This window comes from Moschus berezovskii, chromosome 16, assembly GCF_049115385.1.
Source record: "Moschus berezovskii isolate FMDL1 chromosome 16, NW_MosBer_1.0, whole genome shotgun sequence".
NCBI lineage: Eukaryota > Metazoa > Chordata > Mammalia > Artiodactyla > Moschidae > Moschus > Moschus berezovskii.
In genome coordinates, this window is record NC_142475.1 from 81,200,654 (window position 1) to 81,223,949 (window position 23,296).

General features: G+C 60.1%; 1 protein-coding gene across 1 annotated transcript; it reads left to right on the forward strand.

Annotated features, from left to right (window-relative positions):
- The first annotated feature begins 706 nt into the window (after window positions 1–706).
- Window positions 707–5,653, forward strand: LOC148775293 (uncharacterized protein C8orf90-like). Its single transcript, XM_088844622.1, has 2 exons — window positions 707–808; window positions 5,138–5,653. Exons 1-2 carry the CDS (start codon window positions 742–744, stop codon window positions 5,611–5,613), a joined length of 543 nt encoding a protein of 180 aa, XP_088700748.1. The 5' UTR covers window positions 707–741; the 3' UTR covers window positions 5,614–5,653.
- The last annotated feature ends 17,643 nt before the right edge of the window (window positions 5,654–23,296 follow it).

A 23,296-nucleotide genomic window follows, 5' to 3' on the forward strand; every position in this document is an offset into this window, starting at 1 on the left:
TCCTCTGTCCATGGGGTTTCCCAGGCGAGAACACTGGAGCAGGTTGCCAGTTCCTACTCCAGGGGATCTTCCCCACCCAGGGATCCAGCCTGCGTCTCTTGTGTCCCCTGAATCGGCAGGACTCTGTACCACTCTTTCCTTTACCACTAGCGCCACCTGGGCTCTGGGTCGCCGCTTCTCAGGATCACCCCTGGCACTCGGGACCCGGGTCTCCCTGATGGAGGAAACGGTCCCCAGGTGCCTGTGCCCAGAGCAGCTGGCCATCGTGGGTCAGGAGCTGTGCTGTGGGCTCACATGGGGGTGAACGGGAGGGAGCCGTGCGCTCCTCTCTCACCAGCTTGAGGAACACAGGGGGATTCTCTGTATCCTGTGCTGCCCCTGTCGTTTTGTTAGTGGACTTAAAACACGCTCCCCAGGGCTTCCAGAGGAGAGCTGGAGGCTGTCCAGCCCCTTGCCGGGCTCCAAGCTTCAGAGCCAGCAGGGAGGGGTTAGCCCGGGCAGGTCACTGGGGTGAGGACGGAGGTCTCCGAGCACCAGGGTGGGGTCCCCACGGCTCCTGAGAAGGGCCAGGTGAGCCGTGGGGGGTCAGGGGAGAGGCCCCCGTGCCTGCTGACCCTCCCCCCAGCCCCAGGGCACTTTCAGGTGGGGTCCCTTTAAATGCAAGGTTCTCTCCTTCCCAGAAGGCCCCTCCCCCAGTCTCCTGGGCAGCCAGGTAAACAAGCCTGACCTCAGGCTGCTGACATGGCTTCCCCCTGTTCCGGGGACCCCAGCCCGGCAGGTCTGCCCCCGTGTCCTGTAGCCACTCCAGGTGAGACACGCGGAGGGGGTCGGGATGGAGGAGAACGGGGCGCTCGTGGCAGCTGGGTTCTGCGAACGTGGGAGAGAAGGCAGCACCCCCACCTCTCCCTGGGGGGTTCCCCAGGATCACACAGCAGGGCAGGGTAGGGTGGGGACCCCGGGGCCCTGCAGCCCATGGACCCTGAGCCGGGGCGCGGGCCAGGGCCCTCCTCACTCCTCAGAGCCCTTCCTATTCATTCTCTGGCCCCCTCCCCCCACCTCCCTAAAAGCCCAGGGCTCGTCCCAGGTCCTCAGAAGTACAAACTCTGGGACTTCCCTGGTGGACCAGTGGTTAAGAGTCCGTGCTCCCAATGCAGGGGGCGTGGGTCCTATCCTTGGTCAGGGAACTAGACCCCACATGCCACGTGGTCAGCAGTAACAAATGCAGACACACACCCATACGGGGAGGGCTCTTATCCCCCCCACCCCGTGGATTTTGGGGCCTGGACGCTGACCGTCTCTCCACCTCTGCTGCCATCGCATGGCCGATCTCTCCCTTCTGCTGGCCCCTCAGTCCCCCAGATGCCTCTCTGAGAAACGTGTCCCCAGCCACCCATGCGGTGGTCATGCCTTACCAGCATCCAGACTGCAGCCCGGCGCTGACCCCAATCTGGGACCAGGACTCCAGCACTGTGGGCAGAACCTTAGTCCACTGTTTGCAGCCTGCTTCCTGCCTCCTCCCCGCCCTGTCCTGCCCCCTCACGCCCCCATCCAGCTCTGCAGTGATCATCACACCCGCACCACACCCTCCTGCCCTGGGCCCTCTCTCATCTGACGGCACCCCTCCGCCCCAGCTCTCTGCCTAGTCCTTGCGGGCACCTTGCCGGGGATCAACTCAACCAGGCTGATGCTCCCGTTACATTCCTGGCTGCGAGCTGCAGGGGGGACTCCGTGCCAGGGTCCCACGGCATCCCTCCTCTCGTCCAGCCCCTCCCCTCTCCCAGCAACCGCCTCGCACCCCTGCTCCCAGGGCCCACCCTCCTCTCCCTCTGCACACTCAGCTGCCAGCCTTGCGCCCTCTCTCACGGAGAAACAGGACCCCCACAGGCTGCGGGCATGGCGGCCGCCCACCTGCAGCTGGGCCCATGGGCCCCGTGCTCCCCCGCCTGCTCCCTGCGTGAACCGCCCCCTCCCAGCCAAGGCCCAGCCTGGCCTCCTGCACATGGCCATCACTCCAGCACCTCTCCAGCCTCCTCTCCTGCATTCTGACATTTTCTCTTTACCAGATCTTTCTCATCAACATAAAAGCATGCAGCTACACATCCTGTCTCCTGACCCCACTTCCCTTGCAGCTACCGCCCTATTTCCCTGCTCCCCATTTTTAGCAAAAATTCAGGAAAAGGTTATTTATACGTGCTGCCTCCTGGTCTTTCCCTCCCGTTTGCTCTGGAACGCAGTGGACCCAGTGCCTCCTTCCTGGACTTGGCCACAGCAGCTCTGGTCAGGGTCGGGGGTGACCTCCACGCTGCTGAACCCGAGGTCAGTTCTCAGGTGCCCTTTGACGTGACCCATCGGCAGCTCAGGGGCTTCCCAGGTGGCGCTAGTGGTAAAGAACCCGCCTGCCAATGCAGGGACATAGGAGACGTGGGTTTGATCGCTGGGTTTGGAAGATCCCCTGGAGGAGGGCATGGCAACCCACTCCAGTATTCTTGCCTGGAGAATCCCATGGACAGAGGAGCCTGGCGGGCTACGGTCCATGGGGTGGCACAGAGTCGGACACGACTGAGAGACTTACACGCAGTGTGTGCGAAGGGGCAGCGCAGGGTTCCGCTGACTCTCAGGGCCCCAGGCTCCCCTTCTCCTCTCACATCACTGTCGCTCCACCTCCTCTCCCTGACCTGGGGAAGCTGGGGGCCAGGCCGGCTTCTCAGGCTTCTTCCCTCTCTGTTCTCATGATCATGTCCAGTTCTGCAGCACTGAGAGCATGGGTCTTAGCTACTGGACCGCCAGGGGCTCCCCTGTGGCTTTAAATGCCATCGTCTCCCAGGAGTCTGTCTGTCTGTCTCCAGCCTGGACCTGCCCCACCTCAAGCCCAGACTCCAGCTAACTCTCCTCTGCACCTCTTCCCCGGTCTGTCTGAAGGCATCACTGGTCCAGAATTAGATTCTTGAGCCCCTAGCCCCAAGTTGCTCCTCTCAGTACATGGGGCTTCCTTTCCTCCAGTGGCTCAGGCCAGAAACCGCGTGTCCTCCCTTTGCTCCCCTTCCCTTCCCCCACCAGCCCCTCCATCGGCAGAGCCTGTGGGCTCCACCTTCAAGACACATGTAGAACCAGCACTTCTCCGCTGAGCCCCAGCCCCTCTCCCCTGAATTGCTGCCCTGGCCGCCTTGTGGTCTGCGTGGCAGCCCTTACCCCTCACCTGTCTGCTCCGCAGCCACCAGACCCACCTGGCTAAATGCCGGTCAGGGGTGGTCAGTCCTCTCCTGCCTCCCGGGGCCCTCCCCCCTTCTCCACAGCTCTCCTCACCCCCGGCTCATAGCAACACCCCAAAGCCTCTCCCCACAGCCCACCTGCCTGCTGGTGCTAAGGTCAGTGGTGTGGACACCGGTGCAGTGCTGTGCCTCCGGCCACTCACCCTGGAGGCCTTCAGGGAGGAGGTGTCCTGGTAGACAGGACAGGCTGCCCTGGGTGGGGGCACAGCCATTCTGCCCACCCAAATCTGAGGCTCCTGCAAGGCTGCCTCGGACCTGTCCAAGGTGCTGAGTGCAGTGGGCCCCAAGCCAGCCCCTCTGGCCTCACACCCTGCTCAGAGCCGGTCCACGGCCTCTCCTACCTGGGTCTGTGGCTCTGGAAGCAACCACTTTGGTGCTGAGCTAGAAAGGCACTTCCCACTGACAAAGAGGGTCACAAAGGTTCGTGACCTTCTCATCCACAAGGATGGCAGAACAGGCTCGACTGTTTTCATTTTTCAGATGGCGAAACTGAGGCTCAGGGAATCCAGAACCCAGACCAGGCTCTCCCAGGCGAAGGAAGGACCTCTGACCCGGGTCTGCTGGCTCCTGTCCCTGGCCTGGGAGAAGCCGAGTGTGTGTTGTGCACAGCTGTGGCAGAGCCTGGCATACATAGATGCCCCAGGGTACTTACAAGGGGAGGAGAGTCATTGTCCAGGGGCTCCGAGCAGGAGGGTGTGGCACATGGAGTGCTCCTGTGGCCATCAGTTCAGGGCGGGTCTCTCTGGGTCTGCATTCTCACCAGGAAAACAGTCTGAGTGCTGTCGCCCCTCACAGGGGTGTGCGGGAGGACCTGAGAACTCACGGTCAGAGCCTTGTATGGGTTCATCCATCGACTCCTCCCAGGACCTCCCCCCGAGTCCTGCCTTGTCTCCAAGGAGCTACCCAGTTGGTCCTGTATCCCCAGAGGCTTATCTATCCCCAAGGAGGGCCTATGGCTGCATCTCTGAGTTCAGGACCCCCAGAACTAAGCACTTTGCTGAAGGAAGGAAGGGGGCGGGGGGAAGGGTCTCTCCTAGCAGCTCACAGAAGGTGTGTGGGCTTAGAGTGGCGGCTTGGGCTGCTGCCTGGGGCTATGGATGGATGGGCCTCACGGGTGCAGAGGCCCCCAACCAGGGGCAGAGTGCTGCGTCCACACACATGTGATATCTGAGAGTGGACCGCTGGATTTCACCAGACCCCCGCTCCTGGGAATCCACGTGTGAGTCAGCGATCAGACAGGTCCCCATTTCTCCTGGAATGTGCTCCCAGAGAGAGGCAGAAGGGGGGTGTCCCACAGACACAGCGCCAGCCCAGCTTCCAACCAGATCCGTCTCCCTGGTGAAGATGGTCAAGCTGGTCGGCCCCTGGGTCCCAGATCCCTGTGCCCAGGCGGGGCTCCCCGCTCCCTCCATCTGTTGACACAAGGCCAGCTCTGGCCCCTCCGTGCTCGCCCTGCTGAGTCCTCCTTCGAATTCACCCTCACCTGGCTCTGTTCCCCCTCCCCCTCCCCCTCGGTCATCCTCTGCCCAGGCCCAGGATGGACTTTCCACTAAGAGTCATCAGGTCACCCCTGCTCTCTGGGGACGACCCCAAGTCCACAGCAGGCTCTGCGTGGTCCCCGCCAAGCTATCCAGACTCCTCCCCTTCTGGAACTTTCCGCCCAAATAGTATGTAGTGGCTATATTCTAACACACCCCTCTGGGCCTTTCTGCCTCTCACGGCTCCTTAGCGCTGTCCCTGGAAATTAGTCTCCCTCTCCGGCACCCCTTCCCTCTCTGTCTCCACGTGGCCCCCCCTGGCCTCTCTGGCTCAGCGCGGTGGCTGCGGGAGTTGCTTATCCCTGGCCGCTCCTCCATCCCTGCCCGCAGGCCCCGCCGCGCCCCAGGAGCCCCAGTTCCCGGACATCTACGGTGGGGACGCACAGCTGTGGGAGGCGCACTTCCGCGGCATCGGGCGCGCCTACCGCGCGCTGGGCAAGGAGAACGACTTCGCCATCCGCGTGCTCACCGAGGACTTCACGCTGCCCTTCCCGTTCGCCTGGCCGCCGGGGCCCGACCCGGCCCGCGGGCCGCTCTTCTACGACCCGCACGACCGCACGGGCTTCGACTTCCTGCTGCGCGGCCCGGGCGCGCCGCCCCCCGCGCTGCTGCGGCCCCTGCACAGCACGGCACAGGCGGCGCTGCGCAAGAGGCGCCTGGAGCAGCTGGCGCTGAGCTACCCGCACGCGGGCGCCGGCCCCCGGCCCGGCCTGGTGCTGCTGGCGCCGGTGCCTGCTGCAGCGGGCAGCGTCTTCCCGGGGCCTGAGGCCGCCTCGCCCGGCGGGGGCGCCCCCCGGCTGGGCTAGCGCGGTCCCGAGATTGTCAATAAAGCGTACAGTGCCTCTGCTTCTCCTTCTCCAAGGCTCTAGGCAGACACACCTGGGCGGGAGTCTGGTGCCAGCCAGATCCTCGGGGGTCAGGTCCGCGGTGGTGTGGGATGTCCACTTTGTCCCAAGTGGATAATGAATCAAGGCGGGAAGTTGGAGTGGCAGCTGGGATGGGCTGGCCAGGCCTGGAGCGACTGTAGGGGGGAGAAGACCCGGGATAGTGGGGGGGGGCAGTAAATGGCCCTCTGGGACCCTGGTCCCAGCCTCTTGGTGGGCCTTGGCACCCCCACACTGAAGGTGAGGACCCTGGGTCCCTGCGCTCCCGGGAGCAGCTGCGATTTGGTTCCCGTGCGACTGCAAGTTCAGCAGGGGTCCCGTCTCCCAGGACAGGGGCGCATCAGGGTCGGGGGTGGGGCACGGATGGAGAAATGGGAGGGAAGGGACACAGCAGTTGCAGCGGGGGCGGGGGAGGGGCGGGTAGGATGTGTTGGGGAACCAGGTGCCAGGACCCAGACATCACACCGGGAGTCCAGTCCTGGGCTTTCCTGCCGGCCCTCTGTACTGGCTCTGCAGAGAAGAGGGTCCTCCTGCTCCCCACTCCCACCCCCACCCCTCTTATGGGGCTGAGCGAGCGGCTGAGGCCATCGGTGACCTGGCCTCCATCCTGGGTGTCTCCCTCTGTAGGTGAGAAGCTCTGGCAGAGGCCAGACTATCATGGGCTCCTGGTGCTGGGCAGAGCTGCTGGACGCAGGACCCAGGTGACCTTCTCCTCCCACCTGCCGGCAAAGGCCCAGCCTTCCTCTTGTTGGGGGCTTGGATCCCAGGCAGTGCAGGAAGCAGGGGGCTGGAGGGCACCTTCTTACTCAAATACAGATGGAATTGGAGCTTTTTTTTTCCCTTTCTTCTAATCCAGGAGTTATTTATAGCGTCCTGGTGGTGGGCAGAGATGGTTTTTCCAAAGTGTGTGCAGGAGAACCAGTGACAAGAAATGCTCAGCTGTGGAGGACAGGGGCTCAGGCTCTGCAGGAGGGGTCCTCAGCTTCCCCCTTTAAGACCCCTGACCCTGCTCCAGATTCCTTTCTACTTGTGGACTGTCTCTTCAATTTTTAGAGACGTATGGTGGTTACACCGCGATCCTCATGTGTGTGACTCCTGACGGGGTAACAGAAATGACGTTAGGGATTCTGTCAATATCCCTATGTTGAATACTAATTGTTCGGGTTCCCCAGAAGCAGGCCCTAAACGTGGATTTGGGTGCAGGTGCCTGGTGCGGGCGGTGACCCTTGGACCCGTAGGTAGGGGAGTGAGGAGGTGAGACAGGGAAGGGAAGGAAGCCAGTGAGGGGCGTGCTGTGCTGCTAGGTAGGCCTGCAGGCGGGCGGAAGTCCCTCTGGGGACCCTGGGAGACTGCGTGGGGACTGCTGCACCGCCATCCCGCCTGCGGGCCGGGGAAGCCAGTGTTTAAGCTCTGCCTCTCTTGTGCTGTGGGGACCAGCCTGCACTTCACCCAAAAACAGCATACATGGGGAGGAACTGTTTAGAAACTTTTATAAGGTGCCAGAGTAGCTTTATAACTGTAAAGTGTGATAAGAATTTGGAGTTTATGTTTAGTATATTCCTTAAATAGAAATTTTTCTAGCAATGTATTTTTAATGTAGTTTATGGAAGTATTGGGGCTTCCCAGGTGGCACTAGTGGTGAAGAACCCGCCTGCCCACGCAGGAGACACAGGAGATGCAGGTTCAATCCCCGGGTCCAGAAGGTCCCCTGGAGGAGGACATGGCACCCCACTCCAGTACTCTTGCCTGGAGAATCCCATGGACAGAGGAGCCTGGTGGGCTATAGTCCATGGAGTCGCAAAGAGTCAGACACCATTGAGTGACTTGGCATGCACACATGGAATATTCGTCTATGACGTGTTGGAAATAAAAACGTGGCCCTTTCCCACCTCTAGTTTGAGAAGTACTGACCTAGGGGGGAAAGCTAAGTAACCAAATAAGTAATCTACTAAAGAAACAAACGTGATTAAAAAAATAAAAACAGCAGTAAGTACGATGAAGAAAAGGAGTAAGGACAGGCCCCATTTCAAACAAAGTGGTCATGAGGGCCTCTTGGAGGAGGTGACATTTGAGATTGGAAGAGTGAGGAGAACCCGTCACTTGAACATTTGGGGAGGGGGCTCCAGGCAGAGCGGACAGACTGTGCGAAGGCTGAGCAATTAAAAATAAAAGCTTCAAAGGTCACAGGACTGGAAGCAGGGGGTGCAAGGCCAGAACACAATGAGCAAGAAGGGACTCTCACTGGTGAATCGCCGTCCCCTTATGGGGAAGACTCTAGAGTCCTCCCCACAAGACTCTAGGGTCCCAAAGCCCTTTCATGTTTACTGCATCTTTTCATCCTCCCTGTGGTTCCATGAGGTCAGTGGGTGGAAGAGGGCCCTGGGGCCTAGAGAGGGGAAGGAACGTGCTCAAGAGCATAAGCCAGCATATTATTAGAACTCCACATTATAGCCACAAAAGGCCTGGCTTCAACAGGCTTAAATGGCAGAAAGTTAAAAAGAATGGTTCATGTAACTGGAAGATCCAGAAATAAACTGAGATTCAGGTAAGGTTTGACCCAGGAGCTCAAGGTTGGATCTAGCCCTCAGACTAGCTTCCTTAATGATGGCAGCATGCCTGATGCGCCTCCTGACTTTTCAGCCTCCCTGGCCACTGACGAGGAGAGAGGCCACTGGCGTCCCAGAGCTCTCATGGAAGAATGGATCCATCTCAAGCCCCTAGAAGCTTCCCTGAATGGCCTATGGGTCCAGTAGGGTCGCGTGTCTAGTCCCAAATCAGAGAGTATCCTGTACTGACTGACCTAGGCATGTGTTTCCTGAACCAACCCCTATGACCAGGGAGTGGAGTTACCCTGACTGGACTCTAAGAATACGGCCAGGAACAGTATGGGGGGTCTGCTTGAGGGGAATGGAAGGGATGCTGAGGAGGTGACTCCTATGTCCATCACAGCCAGGAGGTGTGAGCCCTGGGGTGTGGCCCCTGGGCTGACTTTTTTTTGTTTTGCTAAATTACATGTTTTCTCTTCCAATTAAGTATGCTGTTACTGGAGAAAAGCTTGGGTCAGAAATGGCCACAGCGGGACCTCTACTCTTTCCTGTGAAGCAAGGCTGATCATCTAATTTGTCTCCTGACCACCCACGCAGTGGGGGGGGGGGGGGCATTCAGGGATGGGAAGACTTCCTGCATCAAGAAACCTGTGGGTGGGGGAGTTGGGAGGCGTCAGGACCTCTGCTCATTGTCCCTTGGATGAGTGTCTGGGCAGCCCCCTCCGGGGACGCAGAGTCTCCTGCTGCCCTCTGTACAGACTGTGCTGTGGAGCCCTCACCTGGCCTTTTTGCTCTGGTTGCTAGGATGCTCAAAGCCCACCTGAGCCCCTCTGCCCTAGCTTTCCTCGGGCATGACCTCCCAGGTGGGGTGCCTCTGCCCTCTGGTCTCGCTGTTTTATCCTGGGCTGGCTTTCGAGTCTTAGGCTGAGGGGATAAAATCTTAAAAATGATGCTTCCAATTATTTTTGAAAATTGGAGAGAAACACCTTCTTTTGAATGTTGCAGACCCTTTCACCCCCTCTGACTTGCCAGAAGATTCTGCCGTATTCTCAGAAGCAAGCCTGGTGTTCTGCACTGAATATCGCGGGTGTTGTGTCAGGGGCTGAGTGCTGTGACCTTGGGGCCTGGTACTTGCTGGCGTGGGCAGTGGCTGCCTCCCAGGCTCCGGGAGACAGCGTCCCTCTGCTCGAAAGTGGGGCCCTCTATGCACCGGCGCTGCAGCCCTGGGTCAGCACTTATCCAGAGTCTCAGGCCCTCAGTGGCAGGTGGGAGCATGGTCACAGTGCTTCTGGGTGGGACACTGGGTGGAGGTGGGGGAGCTCATTGTTCGGGCCCCTGGGTCGGCCTGGCATGCAGTGGCAGCCTCAGAGGGCCAGCTGTTTCTGCTGGGACTGTCCGCTCTCTGGCAGCTAGCCTCGTCCCCTTGTCGTAACCCAGGGTGGCTGCTGCTCCTCTGTCCTGCTTCTCCACCCTGGAGCCCAGTGCACACCTCCTCTCCACATCCCTCCCTCGGGGCACTGGCAGCCTCGCCAGGTCATTCACACCACCGCTGGTGCAGCAGTACTCAGCGCAGGCTGCGACCTGTCAGTGGTCCCGCAGGACCTCTGTCCCTAGAACCTGTTTGTGGGGGCTGCTCTGAATGTTATGAATGTGACTGGGGGCTCTCAGCTTGCTGAGCAGGGAAGCTGGGCATCCTGGGGTCCCCGGGGGAGGACAGGAGTCGGGGTGTTAGCTCAGAACCCGAGGCAGGTTCCCTCTAACCTCCTAGCCAACACAGCATTCCCAGGGAGACAGGAGACGCCACGTCCTTCCATGTTCCAAGGAGACGGCTCCCATTTGATGCCTGCACTGCTGGGAACAGGGGTCAAGGCCCCTCCACCCCTTGCCTCTGCTCCAGTTTCCTCGGGAACAGACTCTGAGGAACAGTGAGAATGTTTAATTAATTGCAATTACAATCTTCAAAGGAAGCCGGGAGTTGAAACTTGTTCCTAATTACTGTGTTACAATGTCGGCCGGCTCCCCAAATTGATCGTGTTAGAATTTCCGATGGAGGATTAATTGAGTTGCTGCGAGGACCACTTTTCGTCCCTCCCCCTAAGATGCGGCCTGTGCTCAGCCTGGAATGACAATGAGGGAGGCCGGATGGGGTCTGGAGGGAGCTCCCAGCCCAGGTCAGGGCCACCGCCTCGGCCCTGGCTCAGGAGCGGGGCTGTGGGCTGGACGAGCGCAGGGACACCCAGGGTGTCCTGATCCTGCCTCTGGAATCTCCCTGCATGGGGGCTGCTCCTTCAGCCCCCTGTGTTTAGGTGAGGCCTGCGGCTAGTGCTGGCCAGCGAGTCCTGGTCACTGTGACATGCGTCTCTTCGGGGCCAGAGGACTTCCTGCTGGGACAAGACCCTCAGGAGTCTTTCCTTCCTCTGCCCTGTGATCCGTGGCCCTGGAGACAGTGCCCCCTCCACCGTCATGCGTCCTGGAGGCGCCTGTAGTAAGAGTGAGAATCGCCCATCATTGCCCCAGCTCCTGAGATTCAAAGGGTGTTTCCTCCCGCGGCACGGTCTAGCACCTCCCGACTGATACAGCCTCTGCGGGCGAGACTGTGCAGGCCCAGAGCCAGATGGGACAGGGGCCCTTGTTCAAAATCAGGAAAATGGCAGGATGATGATAGCAGAGCGTTAAACCGGCCCTGGAGTGTGACTGCCCAGGTCACCGGCCCCAGACGCTGTAGAACGAGAGGAGGGAGCTGTGAAGAGGCCTCGTGGAGTCAGGTTCTGCGGGGCCCGTGGCAGGAGAAGGGCGTGGGCCGCTCTCCCTGTCCTCTGTCCTCCTGCAGAGCCAGCTGTCCTCCCGGCCTGTCCTCAGGTGCCTTCTGCTGCTTTCCATGGAGTTGCTGAGCTGTTGTCGCTCCTTTTCAGATGGTCTCTCTGCTCTGCGACCTGCCCTGGGTGTGGGGTTGCAGGCCCCAGGGACTGCTGCCATCCAGGGCTGCTGAGAGGCTTGAGGGGTTTCAGGCAGGTGAGGGAGGAAGGCACCAGAGAGGGTTTTGATCAAAGCCCCCAGGGAAGGAGGGTGGGGGGCAGACTCTGAGGAGGGGAGCCCAGGAGGTGAAGGATGCTGGCCTCTTGTGTGGGGTCAGGACCGAATTAGCAGAACTTTGGCTCGTTCCACGGTGGGTGGGCTTGGAGCAGAGCAATGGCAGCATCTCATTAATTCTTTAAAGTATGCATTCATAGGGGTGGTGTTGATTTCACCCCCAAGGGGAAAATCTGGTTCCTGGGGGGCGGTTCTTAACTCTGGTTCTTAAGATTTCAGTGAAGAAATCTTATTTGTTATGTTTGAAGCACATACATACTAGGCATGAAGTACTCACACAGAGATGCACAGTTCATCTGTGGTCTTAAAATGTCATGGGGGGCAAACTAGGAAGACATGTCTAGAAAGACTCCTTAGGTGCTGAGGGGCAGAAAATGAAAGAAGGTTTGAGAAGCACTGGTCTAGAAGGATCACTTTGCTGCAATGGGTTGAAAATAGCTTTGGGTGCGGGTTCCACAGAGGCACTAAAAAGTGGAAGTGTTAGTTGCCCAGTCGTGTCTCTTTGCGACCCCATATTCTGTAGCCCACCAGGCCCCCGTCCATGGCATTCTCCAGGCAAGAACACTGGAGTGGGTTGCCATGCCCTCCTCCAGGGGATCTTCCCGACTCCGGTATCAAACCCAGGTCTCCAGCATTTCAGGTGGGTTCTTTATCATCTGAAGCACCAGGGAAGTCCACAAGAGCTAGAGGCAATTGCAACAATCCAGATGAGTTGTGCTGGAAATCCGAGAGGAACCTGGGAGAGGGGTGCGGCTTCAGTGCGATTTCCTGAAGGTTAGAGAAGGAGAGGTGTCAGGGAGGCCCAGGGTTTGGCCGGGGGCAGCAGGAAAGCTGGAGCTTCTATCCTCTGGGATGGGGAGGCTGGAGAGGAGGCCGTCTGGGGAGCCTGGGAGACTCCAGTGGTGGTGGCGGGCTCAGCTCGTTGGAGGCCTCAGACAGATGGGTGTGTTGGGGACCCAGGCTCAGCGTGGCAGGAGGACCAGCCTGGTGATGGCTGAGATGTTTGAATGGCCGAGGAAGCGTGCACTTGGAGCACTTGAAGTCCCTTGGCTTGGTCCGTCCTCAGGCTTCTCATCTGTGAAATGGGCACTCTGTCACTTGGCCTGAGGCTGGTTTTTCTCTGTGGGGCAGGGACTGTCTCCAGCAGGAGCTGCTGAGGCCCATTTGAGGCCCCAGTGCTGGGCTGTTGCCGGGGTGTTGAGTGTTCTCATGGCCTTTAATTATTGAACGCTAACGAGCCCTGAAATTAAATTAAAAAGAGGAGCTGACCGCCAGCATCCCTTCTCCTCCACCATGATGGAGTTAATGGGGATCCTGGGGACAGGCCAGGGCGAGGGGGGGGTGGTGTTAATGAGGGCAGGGGGGCCGGAAGTTTGCAGGGTGTTCTGTCATTCAGGCTCAGGTCATTCTGCCGGCTCCTGTGGCCCAAGGAGAGAGGGCAGGGCCCGCCCCAGAGCGTCCCAGCCCCAGCCCAGGCCAGTCCCGTCGTCCCCCACTCTCCCAGCTTGGGAGACTCCGCTCTGCCGCCATGGCGGGCAGAGCGCCCAGCAGGTTCCTGGTTCGGTGTCCGTGCTTGCTCTGATGGCCCTGAGCCGTGGCCAAGCTCGCTCGCCTCTCTGGCCCTGGTCTCCTCTTCCGTGGGACAGAGGGATGGGTACACCGGGTGGGGTCAGCTTGTAGCTGAAGGAAAGCGTGGGTGTGCGCCCGAGCTTAGCCGCGCTCCGGCCGCAGGACGGCTGGTCTCCCCTGGCCGTTGAGGGCTCCCGTCTGGAGCCCCAGGCACCTGGGTCTGTGGTGGGCGAGCGTCCCTGGAAGGGGCCTGCGTCCTCTGACCCCAGCCCGGTCATCAGTCCCTGGCCACACTGGCCTCCGCTGGTTCCCAGGCCCGAGAGTGCTGGAGGACGCCCCCAGGAGCACCCGCCTCCCGTTCCACGCGCGTTTGTCACAAAGCCGTGAATATGCCAGCTTTGCCCGCCCCCTCCAGGCGAACTTCCTCCACTTCTGCAGCGAGTTCTACATTAATCACCACTAATTGCTAGCGGGAGTCGTTTATGTCAAGAGCCATTATTCCCGGGAATAAGGAGGGAGAAAAGACGCTGCCTTCCAGGAAGCCTGGCGTTGGCCCTGGGGGAACAACACCAGGCCCCGACGAGGGCCCCGGCCCGCCCGGCCCCCTTCCAGCGGCTCCAAACCGCGTGCGACAAACGTGGGCCTCTGGCCTCTGCTGGATACTCAGAGGAACGAACGCACCCATCACGTTCACGTGGTTTTCTTGAAGTTGTTGTGAGTCTCCTTGAAACCAAGGAGAGTTTTTTCTTTTTTTTCCCTTTTTGGCAACAACAGCTGGGAATAAGTTGACACTTTCTAAAAACTGCCACTTCTTGCTTGGGGAGGGAGCAGAGGAGGGAGACCCCTGCTGGCCGACCCCCCGGGCCCAGCCCGGAGCCTGCCCGCCAGGCCCGGCCTGTTCCGGGTTTGCTACTGGGAGGTGAGGGGTGGGCCTCAGCTACAGGCTCCAGGGGCTCACTCCCAGCACCCAGGGGATGCACCGAGGGCTTTCTGCTTGTCTCACGTGTTGAACGTTGTTTCTGCTTTTTCATTTTTATTGGGCCTGACATCAGCTTATTTAACTGGAGTATTTGATCGGTATTTTCTTATAAGTAGGGTACGGTGTCGGAGAAGGCAATGGCAAGCCACTCCAGTACTATTGCCTAGAAAATCCCATGGATGGAGGAGCCTGGTAGGCTGCAGTCCGTGGGGTCGCTAAGGGTCGGACACGACTGAGCGACTTCACTTTCACTTTTCACTTTCCACTTTCACACATTGGAGAAGGAAATGGCAACCCACTCCAGTGTTCTTGCCTGGAGAATCCCAGGGACGGGGGAGCCTGGTGGGCTTCCATCTATGGGGTCACACAGAGTCGGACACGACTGAAGTGACTTAGCAGCAGCAGCAGCAGGGTACGGTGTCTGCTGTTTGTTAATCCTGCCTGAGGCCACACCTGTGAAGACTGGGGCGTGAGAACAGGTGGGCACAGGCTGAACGCGCGTGTGCCTGCGTGTCTGTGCCCGTGTGTGGGTGTGCGGATGTGGGCCCGTGAGCGTGCTCATGCACGCGTGTGTGCACGTGCATCCGTGCGAATGTGGGCCTTTGTCTTAGTGTGTCTGTGGTTGTTGTACACAAATAACACAATGGTCTTCAAAGTTCCTGAAGCCCCCCTACTCCCTCCACACCCCAGCTCTCTGAGCTCTGTGATTTTAGGCCCATTTTATCGATGAGGACACTGAGGCTGTGAGGGCTTAAAGGGCTCTCCTGAGGCTCCCGAGCTGAGAACCAGCCCAGCTGGGACTGTGTCCACAAGGCCCCATTGAAGGTATGGAAGTTGCTGCTTGGAGGGCCTGGGGGCTGGGGGCCAGGACACAGGCTCTGTGGCCCTTCCTGCATCCTCCCCTCCCCCTTCCTGCATCCTCCCCTCCCCCGTCTCCCCCTTTCCCCCTGGCTGGAACCTTTCACCAACCCCACCCAGGTCTGTCTTCCCCCCTCTGAGCCTGTGCTCCTGGGTGAGCAACTCGGAGCCCACAGAGGCTCAAAGGCAAAGGGCAAACTGCTGTCCTCCTGGGCCCTGTCTGCCGATGGCCCTGGGGGGTCGGTGACTCGTCTCTCACCCCCACACCCCCCACTGGGCACCCGGCACCTCTGTCCTGTCCACCTCTCTGGCACAGGTGGTCTCCCCGTCACACTCGCTTACTTTGCACACCTCCTCCAGGAAGCCTCCATGGATCCTCCTGAAGTTCAGGTTGGCATCCCCGGGACTGTTGTCACTCTGAGCGATCTGCTCTGCCATGGCTGTCTGTTTCTGGCAAGGCTGAGTGCTGCGTGTCCGCGTGCATGGCGCTGAAGCAAATGCTCTGAGGTTTCCTGCATTGGACTAGAACCTCAGGCCCAGGTCTGAGCCCCACCCTCTGCCCTCAAAGCTGACCCCTGCCCCGTCCCTGGGGGGATTGCAGGCAGGTTCCTCACTGCGGCTAATGCCGCCCATGGGTGCAGGCCTGCTCTGCGGACGTGTCGAGATCCTGAAGCGAGTGCTCAGCGCAGCCAGGCGCGTGCCCTGGTGGCTTGAGGATGTCTGCTGTGGGTGTGGGCGGGGAGGCGGCGGTCTGCACCCTCCCGGACACCACCTGAAGGCCGAGTCCTGGGGGCAAGGTTGGGAGTGACTCTCACTCTCAGTCTGTAAGTCTGGGGCCTGGAGCAGGGAGCTCGCCTAGTGGCTGATGGAGGGTGGAGGGGCGGGCTGGGCAGGGCAGAGGGAGGAGGGAGCGGGCTGAGGAGGGCTGCAGGGGCTGGCCCCAAGGGTGAGAGGGCGGGCAGCCAGCCATGCCCCTGCCTGGGCTGGTTTTGCCTGGCTCCCCGCTCCTCCTCCAGCTGGCATGCTGGGACGCGGGTGGCCCCGAGCGGGCCCTGCAACGCTCCGCTCTCCTGGCAATGGGGCCCTGGCCCCAGCCATTCTGGAGCCAGAGAGCCGGCAGGTAGGATGAGAGCGCAAAACCTCCTGCCTGGGCGCCCAGGAGAGCCCGCCAGGCATGGCCCAGGTCCCAGACCCTGAGGGCCGCTCCAGAGGCCCGGGAGCCCTCTCCATGCTGGGGCACCCGGTGTGGACAGTCAGCTCACGGTCAAGTGGCCTCAGGCCCCAGGCGGTCGTGTCCCTTCTTAAATGCCTTGCAGCCTGCCGATGATGGCCCAGCTTCTCCGCCTTGATCCTCCCCTCCTCCTGGTCCACGTGCTGCTGGGGCGGCCCGGCTCCTTCTTCACCTCCTGCCTCCCGCATGCAGCCCCGGCCTCAGAGAGACTCAGGCTCACACGCAGCCGTGTCCCTTACTAGCTGCGCCATCTGGGCGAGGGTCTCCTGGCCGCCGAGCCTCTGTGAGACGAGGGTGGTGCAGAACCAAGAGAGGAGGGAACCTGAGACTGCCGACTGGGGCCCCAGAGAACTCGGGGAGCTGGGTGGCAGAGCCGGTCCTGCCACCATCCCTGCTGGGAATCTCCAGGTCTCCAGGCGTGTGGGGCCGCCTCCGCAACGCTTGGGAGTCTCAGCGAAGGACCAGATGGTGTTGTGAGCATTTGAATAAGAGCTATTTGCAGTGTTGTCGCCATAAAAAAAAATTCCTGCTTAATGAGCAAATGCATGTCGGTAGCGAGTTAAAGGCTCTTGGATGTTTTAAATATTATGTACGTCGTGTTCGTGTTAACAAACCTGATTTTTAATTACACCTTCCTCTGCTGCCTGGCTGGGCTGAGGGTAGGGGAAGGGAGAAAAAAAAAATCAGGCAAAACAAGTGTGGTTTTCTGTGAGAAGCGACAGCCAGGCTCTGCGGATTCCCCCCTTCGCAGACATGGCTGTGACGGCTCACAGACACCAGAGCTGGGCAGGGATTCGGTACTGCGCCGAACTTCACTTCCGAGCCCTGACCCGGGCAGAGAATGAGCGCTGATCCCTGGCTGAACACTGAGCCACACACTGAGCCCTGCTCCCCGACCACAGGCTTAGTCCTGATCCCAGCCACACATTGAACGCCCACCGTGATCTCAGGCTGAGTCCACATCCTGGGCACTAACTGAGCTTTGACCTTGATCGTGGTCTGAGCCCTGATCCCAGACAAGCTCGGAACACAGAGCGTGTTCACTGATTCACTGACTGAGCCCTTAGACACCAACGACGCGCTCCCTTTGCTGGTGTTTCAGGGGGAGGCTTAAGGCTTCAGGAAGTCCCCTCCTTCTCCTTCTCCCTCCCTCGATCTGTCCTCAGTGCTGACAGGCGAGGGGCCTTGTTCCCACCTCAAAGACCTCCTCCTCTTGGGTCCGTGAATCCCACACTGAGCTCATCACCTGCTCACCTCTGCCTTCTCCAAACCCGCTCTCCTCCCGGCCCTGCGGGTTGACCGGGCTGGGAATCCAGGGCACACTGCTTGCTTCAGTCTGTCCTCATGGGTCCCTGGACCCTTGAAGGGACAATGGCTGTTGTCCATTTGTAGTTCTGGCTCCAGGCTCTTAGCCTGGAAGGCAGGAGAGTTTTATCATAAGTTTTCTGAATGCATGAGCAAGCTGGTGCAGCCTCAAGGCTGGGTCCCTCTCAGGTCAGCCAGGCCCATGAAGAACTGAGCCCAGGAGCACTGGGGCGGCCGGCCCGGGGTCAAACTGTCCTGTCCAGGCAGGCCGGAGTCTAACCTAGTGCAGGGTGGTGGGCTTGGGCCTTCCGTGGGCGTTCACTGAGACCTGCTGAGAGCCGATGGGTTCTGGGTCCTGGCGACACACCATGGACGAGAGGCTGACCCGCCTTCCAGGAGCCTAGGTCCCTGGGGGACACACAGGCAGATGCTCCTGGGTGGCGATGGGGGCTGCCAGGGTGAGGGGGCAGCTACTACTCTTTGAAGACACAGAGATGCAACGTTGCCACCGAGCCTGGGGGCAGGAAGGTGCTGGGGAAGCAGCCTTTGAGCACAGGGCCGGGCTGGGCGAGTGCCCGAGGGAGCCCGGAGACCTGACCCAGGCTGGTGCGCAGTGGGGCCCCGCGCCGTTATTTCTGGGCTTCGTGTGTGCGGTGGGCTGATAATTCACTCCATGAGCCCAGCCTGTGAGCCAGGCACTGTTCCAGGAGGACAAACAGTCTCCCTGCCCTCCTGGGGCTTCCGCCTTAGCGCCCCAGTTCTGAAAGTGGGGGTCCGTGGAACCCTGAGTGGGGCCCCCAAGATGCTGTCAGGGGAGCCACAAGGTCAAAGCCGCCTTCACGGTAACACTCAGATGCTGTTGTTTGCCTCTTCTGTGTTGGTGTTTGCACAGATGGTGCAAAAGCAGTGACAGGCAAAGTGGCTGATGTTTGGGCACGGATCGGAGGAGCAGCGCCAAGTCCTGCTCCAGCGACGGGCGTCTCCAGGGCCACACACCTGCAGCCAGGCCCTGCGGAGGGCAGCCAAGTCAGCTTCCCTAAGGCTCAGGGCTCTCCTTTCAGCCGTAAGCAGCCGTCTGTGCAGGCGCTCTGTGAGGGGTGGGAGGCACCACTGTGGTGGTCTCGGGAACAGCCCTGGGCCTCTGTTTTGAGTTACAAGCTTGGCCAGTTGCCTCTTCCCTGGGAGAACACAGCCCTGATTGCCATCCCCAAGTGCGGCCTCAGCATCCTGATGTCAGCCCCGGCTCCGTGACCCTCTGAGGGCCCTCCTGGGCCTGGGTCCTGGTGACCACAGAGGACAGAATTGCTGGGGATAGGAACAGCCCGGGGCAAGGCCGCAGCATCAGGGGACACGGGCGCAGACCCGACTCCACCCACGAAGCCCAGTGGCCCTGGGGGTTGCGACCTCCCACTATGTGTCCTCTCATTGAGAACACGGGGTAGTTATATCCTCTGCGAGGTCTTCTCCCAAGTCCAAGTGTTTGTAAAGTGCCGGCGTAGGTAGAGGTTCTAAAAATGGCCCAGTCATCACTGGGAAGAACAATCTTCCAGCAAACGTTAGGAGATGGGCCCCAGTGGTCTGTTTTCAAGAGGAGGAAACTGAGGCTCAGAGTGGGAGCTGACCTATCTGGGGGTGCCCAGGCTGGCCACCCAACTTGTTGGGGCCATATGGTGCCTCTTCGTGCTTGCTCTCTCAGACCCCCAGGGCCCTCCGAGTCCTGCACCTGGCTTGTAGCTCAGGCCTTGCAGGCCCCATTTCTCAGGGTGGCTGTCCCATCCAGAGCTGGCTTCCTGGGCACTGTCCTGAGCACTGCCCTCTCATCACCATGTCCTGCTGACGGGGGGCCAGGTTGGATGCCCAGAGGGAAAGGGGCGCTGAACGAGCAGGGGTGAGGGGCAGCAGGGGCGAAGGGAGACAGCTTCTGGGTGGCTGAGAACCTCTGTCCCATGGATGGGTGTGTGTCTTCCCTGTGCCAAGCACGAGTAGGGGGCCAGAGGGGCTGCAGGGCTAGCCTCGGGGAACCGGCAGGCCCCAAGGACCACAGTGGGGCTTAGGGCTTCTCGTGGTACTATTCGATTTCAGCCAGGGAACCAGGTGTGTCCAGTGCTCCTGGCAGTTACTCACCCCTGCTCTCTGCACGTGGCACAGCACCAGGTAAGCTGCGAAAGCAGGGTGACGACTAAGAGGCCTCTTGTCGGCAACTGCGCGAGTATCCTGTGGCCCAGGCAGGGTTTCAGTTAAGGCCGAGTGGGGGCTGGAGGCTTGGAGATGAGCCCAGGTGGTAAAGAGGGTGACCTGCACGGCTGGGAGGGGAGTGCTGGGGTGGAAGCTGTGTGTCAGAGGCAGTCTCGGGAAGGTGCAGGAACAGCCTTCCGTCAGGGAGCAGCCTGGGTCCTGGGGTGGGAATGATTTGGTGTGTTCGGTGAGAGGAGGCGTCTTAGGGCTGGACTGAGGGATGGGGACTTGGGGGAAGATCAAGGGAGGTCTTGGCCACGCCGGGGACCTAGGTTTTCCTATGAGCGGGATGGGGGTCCCGGTGGCTTTGGGTGGATATTTTTAGAGGATCTTCTGGCTTCTCATGGGCCACAGAGCAGTGCGAAAGGAAGAGTGGAGGCAAAGAGGCCCTGGCCTGTGATAGGATGCTATTGAGAGGGAGTGACCAGGCCCCTGGAGGGCGTGGGGGAGGCAGATGGCAGCCGCTGGGGTTCCTCAGGGCAGGCGCGGTGCAGGCGTCCGACAGAGTCCCAGCCTCGAGCTGGGGGCCCCTCCAGGTACTTTTGTCGTGGAGGCTGCAGCCCTCTCCCAGCAGCCCTGCTGGTGACCTGGGCCTGGTGGGACCCACTGGGAGGGACAGACCAGGGCGTCAGGATCTGTGGACAGGCAGAGGATTGAGAGGGGCTCACTGGGAGGAGAGAGCAGGCCTCGGGGAGGGGGCGCCGCAGGGGGGAAACGCACCCACAGTCCTAGGGGAGCCCTGGATCCCAGGTTCCTCAATTGCTGTCCCGTGAGAGGTTCCTCTCTCCCACTCCCAACCCCTGGGGAGCCCTGTGAGCCCCAGGCACCTTTGACCACACCGGGGGTCTGGGCCGCTCTCTGAGCTTGGTGAGCCCACCTGACCCCAGACTCGTTGGAGGGTGGGGGTTCTCCTCCTCGCCGCCCCCTGCCAGGCCCAGCATGCCCAGGCTCTGCATGGCTGTGGATTGAGGCCGCCTGGACAGAACATGGGCTCGAGGGCAGCCTGCATGGCGTGAACTCACTGGGTTCCCAGACTGGCCTTGTCCTTGACCTTCGAGTGACCTAGAACCCTCAAGGCCTTCTCTGAGAGGCCACTTGCTAGTGAAGGGCCAGAGGATTCCCCCAGCCCCTCCAGCCTCTGTCTTCTGGGATTCTGAGACCCTCCCCCCTGGCAGTGAAGGGCAGGGCTGGCTTGTCCCCGGGTGTCAGAGCTCCTGGAACACTCACTCTTGGAAAGAACACGCTGCACAAAAATAGCAGCCCTGTGCCGACTAACATATGCTGCTTCCCGGGGGGGCGGCAGGGAGGGGCGAGGGCCCCTGACGGCTCAGGGCTGGAGGCTTCGCCACTCCCTGGGAGGGCGTCTGCGTCGCCAGCACTGACTGGAGATGGCAGATGGGCTTATGAGGCACCTACTGTGTGCCATTTATCTCTGTCTGTGGTCTGGTGCTTCCTGAGGACCCGCGGGCAGGTGGTGCTGTTGTGCTTCCTTCAGGTAAGGAAAGAGAAGGGAGAACGGCCATGGGATGGCGAGGTCACACAGGGGAAGGGCAGAGCCGAGCTATAGGCCTGACCTCGAGGGAGGGGCGCTGCTGTCGGCGAGGGTGGGACAGCCCCCCCACCCGTCCGCCCACCCACCCATCCAGCCGCTTACTCATTCACCCACCCAGCCACCCACCCAGCCACCCCCCCCCCCGTCCATCCTTCTCTCTTCTCTTTCTTGTCTTCAGTTGCAGCCTTGTCGATTTGCAGTGTCGTGTTCGTTTCTGGTGTTCAGCAGAGTGATTCAGCTCTACATACATGCACACACGTATATACGCATACTCTTTTTCATATTCTTTTCCATGTGGTTTAGTACAGGATATTGAATATAGTTCCCTCTACTATGCAGCAGGACATTGTTGTTTATCTGTTTGATATATACTAATTTCTATCTGCCAATCCCAAATCCCTAATTTATCCCCCCCACCCCCTTTTCTCTTGGGTAACCATGTGTCCTGTGTCTGTGAGTCTGTTTTGTAAACAAGCTCATTGTGTCATATTTCAGACTCCACACATGTGTGATATCAGATGATATTTCTCCTTCTGACTTACCTCACTTAGCGTGATAACCTTGAGGGGCGCCCTGTGGCTGCCTGTGGCCTTACTCGACTCTCTTCTAATGGCTGAGGAGCATTTCGTTGTCTGTGTGTACCTCATCTTCTTTATGCACTCCTCTGTCCATCCGTCCATCTTCCCTTCCGTCAGCTACTCGACTGAAGTGAAAGTGAAAGTCGCTCAGTGCGCCCGACTCTTTGCAACCCCAGGGGCTATACAGTCCATGGAATTCTCTAGACCAGGATACTGGAGTGGGTAGCCTTTCCCTTCTCCAGGGGATCTTCCCAACCCAGGGATCAAACCCAGGTCTCCCAGACTGTAGGCCAATTCTTTACCAGCTGAGCCACCAGGGAAACCCAAGAACACTGGAGTGGGTAGCCTATCCCTTCTCCAGGAGATCTTCCCGACCCAGGAATCGAACTAGTGTCTCCTGCATTATTCTTTACCAACTGAGCTATCAGGGAAGCCTCAAATTGTCCTCACTCACTTGTACCCTAGGCCGTAGCAGGGAGCCCTCTGGGCCTCAGTTCCCCCTATGATACAGAGGGGGCCCCCTTGAGGCCCCCAACTCTCAGGCTGAGAGTGAAAGTCGCCTCCCCAGCTCTGCCCGCTGCCGGGGCCACTCAGCTCCTCCGTGTGCATCCAGACTCAGTCCAAGCAGCCTGCTTCTCCCCTCCGCCAGTCCTCCCGAGTCTGCCTCCATCACTCCCCATTTGGGTTCCTCCTTGGTGCTCCCAGCCCGCCCTGTGTGATGTGGGCCCTGATCAGATGGAACGCCACATGAGGCCGAGGCCACAGGGTTCTGTGGTCAGGGATGTGACTTTACGTCTCTGAGGTCTGAACAGGGCTGGACACCGCACTGGGTTGGGGGGCTCCTGGAAATCGTCGCCTGGGGTCCCAGAGTCTTTCCTCGTGTGTGTCCCGGCTTCCACCGGCTGCAGCTCAGGTCAGCCTCCTCTCTGGAGCCTCAGGACGGCAGTCAGGAGGGTCAGGGGAGCACAGGGAAGGGCTCCTGGCCCAGCTCAGGGGGCTACACACGCTCCTACAAAGCTTCTTCCAGGTGTTTTGGTGGCTGAGCTATTGATGGAGAAGCTGGAAGCAGCCGGGCAGGGAGTGAAGATGAGAGCAGCTCCTGGAAGAGAGAAAGGAGCAGTCATGTGAGCGCTGTGGGCGGCCCTGCTGCCGTCTCCCCTGGAGCTGGATGAGGAGGGACGGAGCAGGATGACTCTCCTCTTTTTTCTCCATCACAGGAGGCTCGCGGTTGGACGGGGAGCTCAGAGAGGACCACCCGAACCGCCGCCCTACCCCGGAAACCCCTGCCCACACTGGGAGAGACGGACAGTCCCCATCTGTGGGGTGAGGTGCCTTCGGGAGCCCCAGAACGTCTCTCTCACTCCAACAGCCCCCAGACTGGCCTCCTAGGGCTTCCAAGCGACCTGGAAACAGCATTTCCCTTGGGAGGTCAGGAGCAGCGTGTCAGGGTGGAAGGGGTCTCAGAGTCTCTAGGATCAAGCCCTGATGCCAAGGTCTCACCCTCTGTGCATGCTCACCGGTGGAGAACGGGAGGGTCCTGGGACCCAAGGCTGCCTCCAGGTGGGCCCAGCGAGGTGCCCTCTTAGTGAGCAGAGTCTGAGGGGGCCCGCCTTCCCTATGCAGGTGTGGTCACCGCCCCCTGCCCAGCTTCTTCCTCACCTT

What these genes read in the sequence shown, in the direction of transcription:
- LOC148775293 (XM_088844622.1), top strand. Translation starts at nt 742, where the DNA reads ATGGCTTCCCCCTGTTCCGGGGACCCCAGCCCGGCAGGTCTGCCCCCG. An exon ending in GTGTCCTGTAGCCACTCCAG is followed by an intron (nt 809 to 5,137) that starts GTGAGACACGCG and finishes CCCTGCCCGCAG; the next exon opens with GCCCCGCCGCGCCCCAGGAG.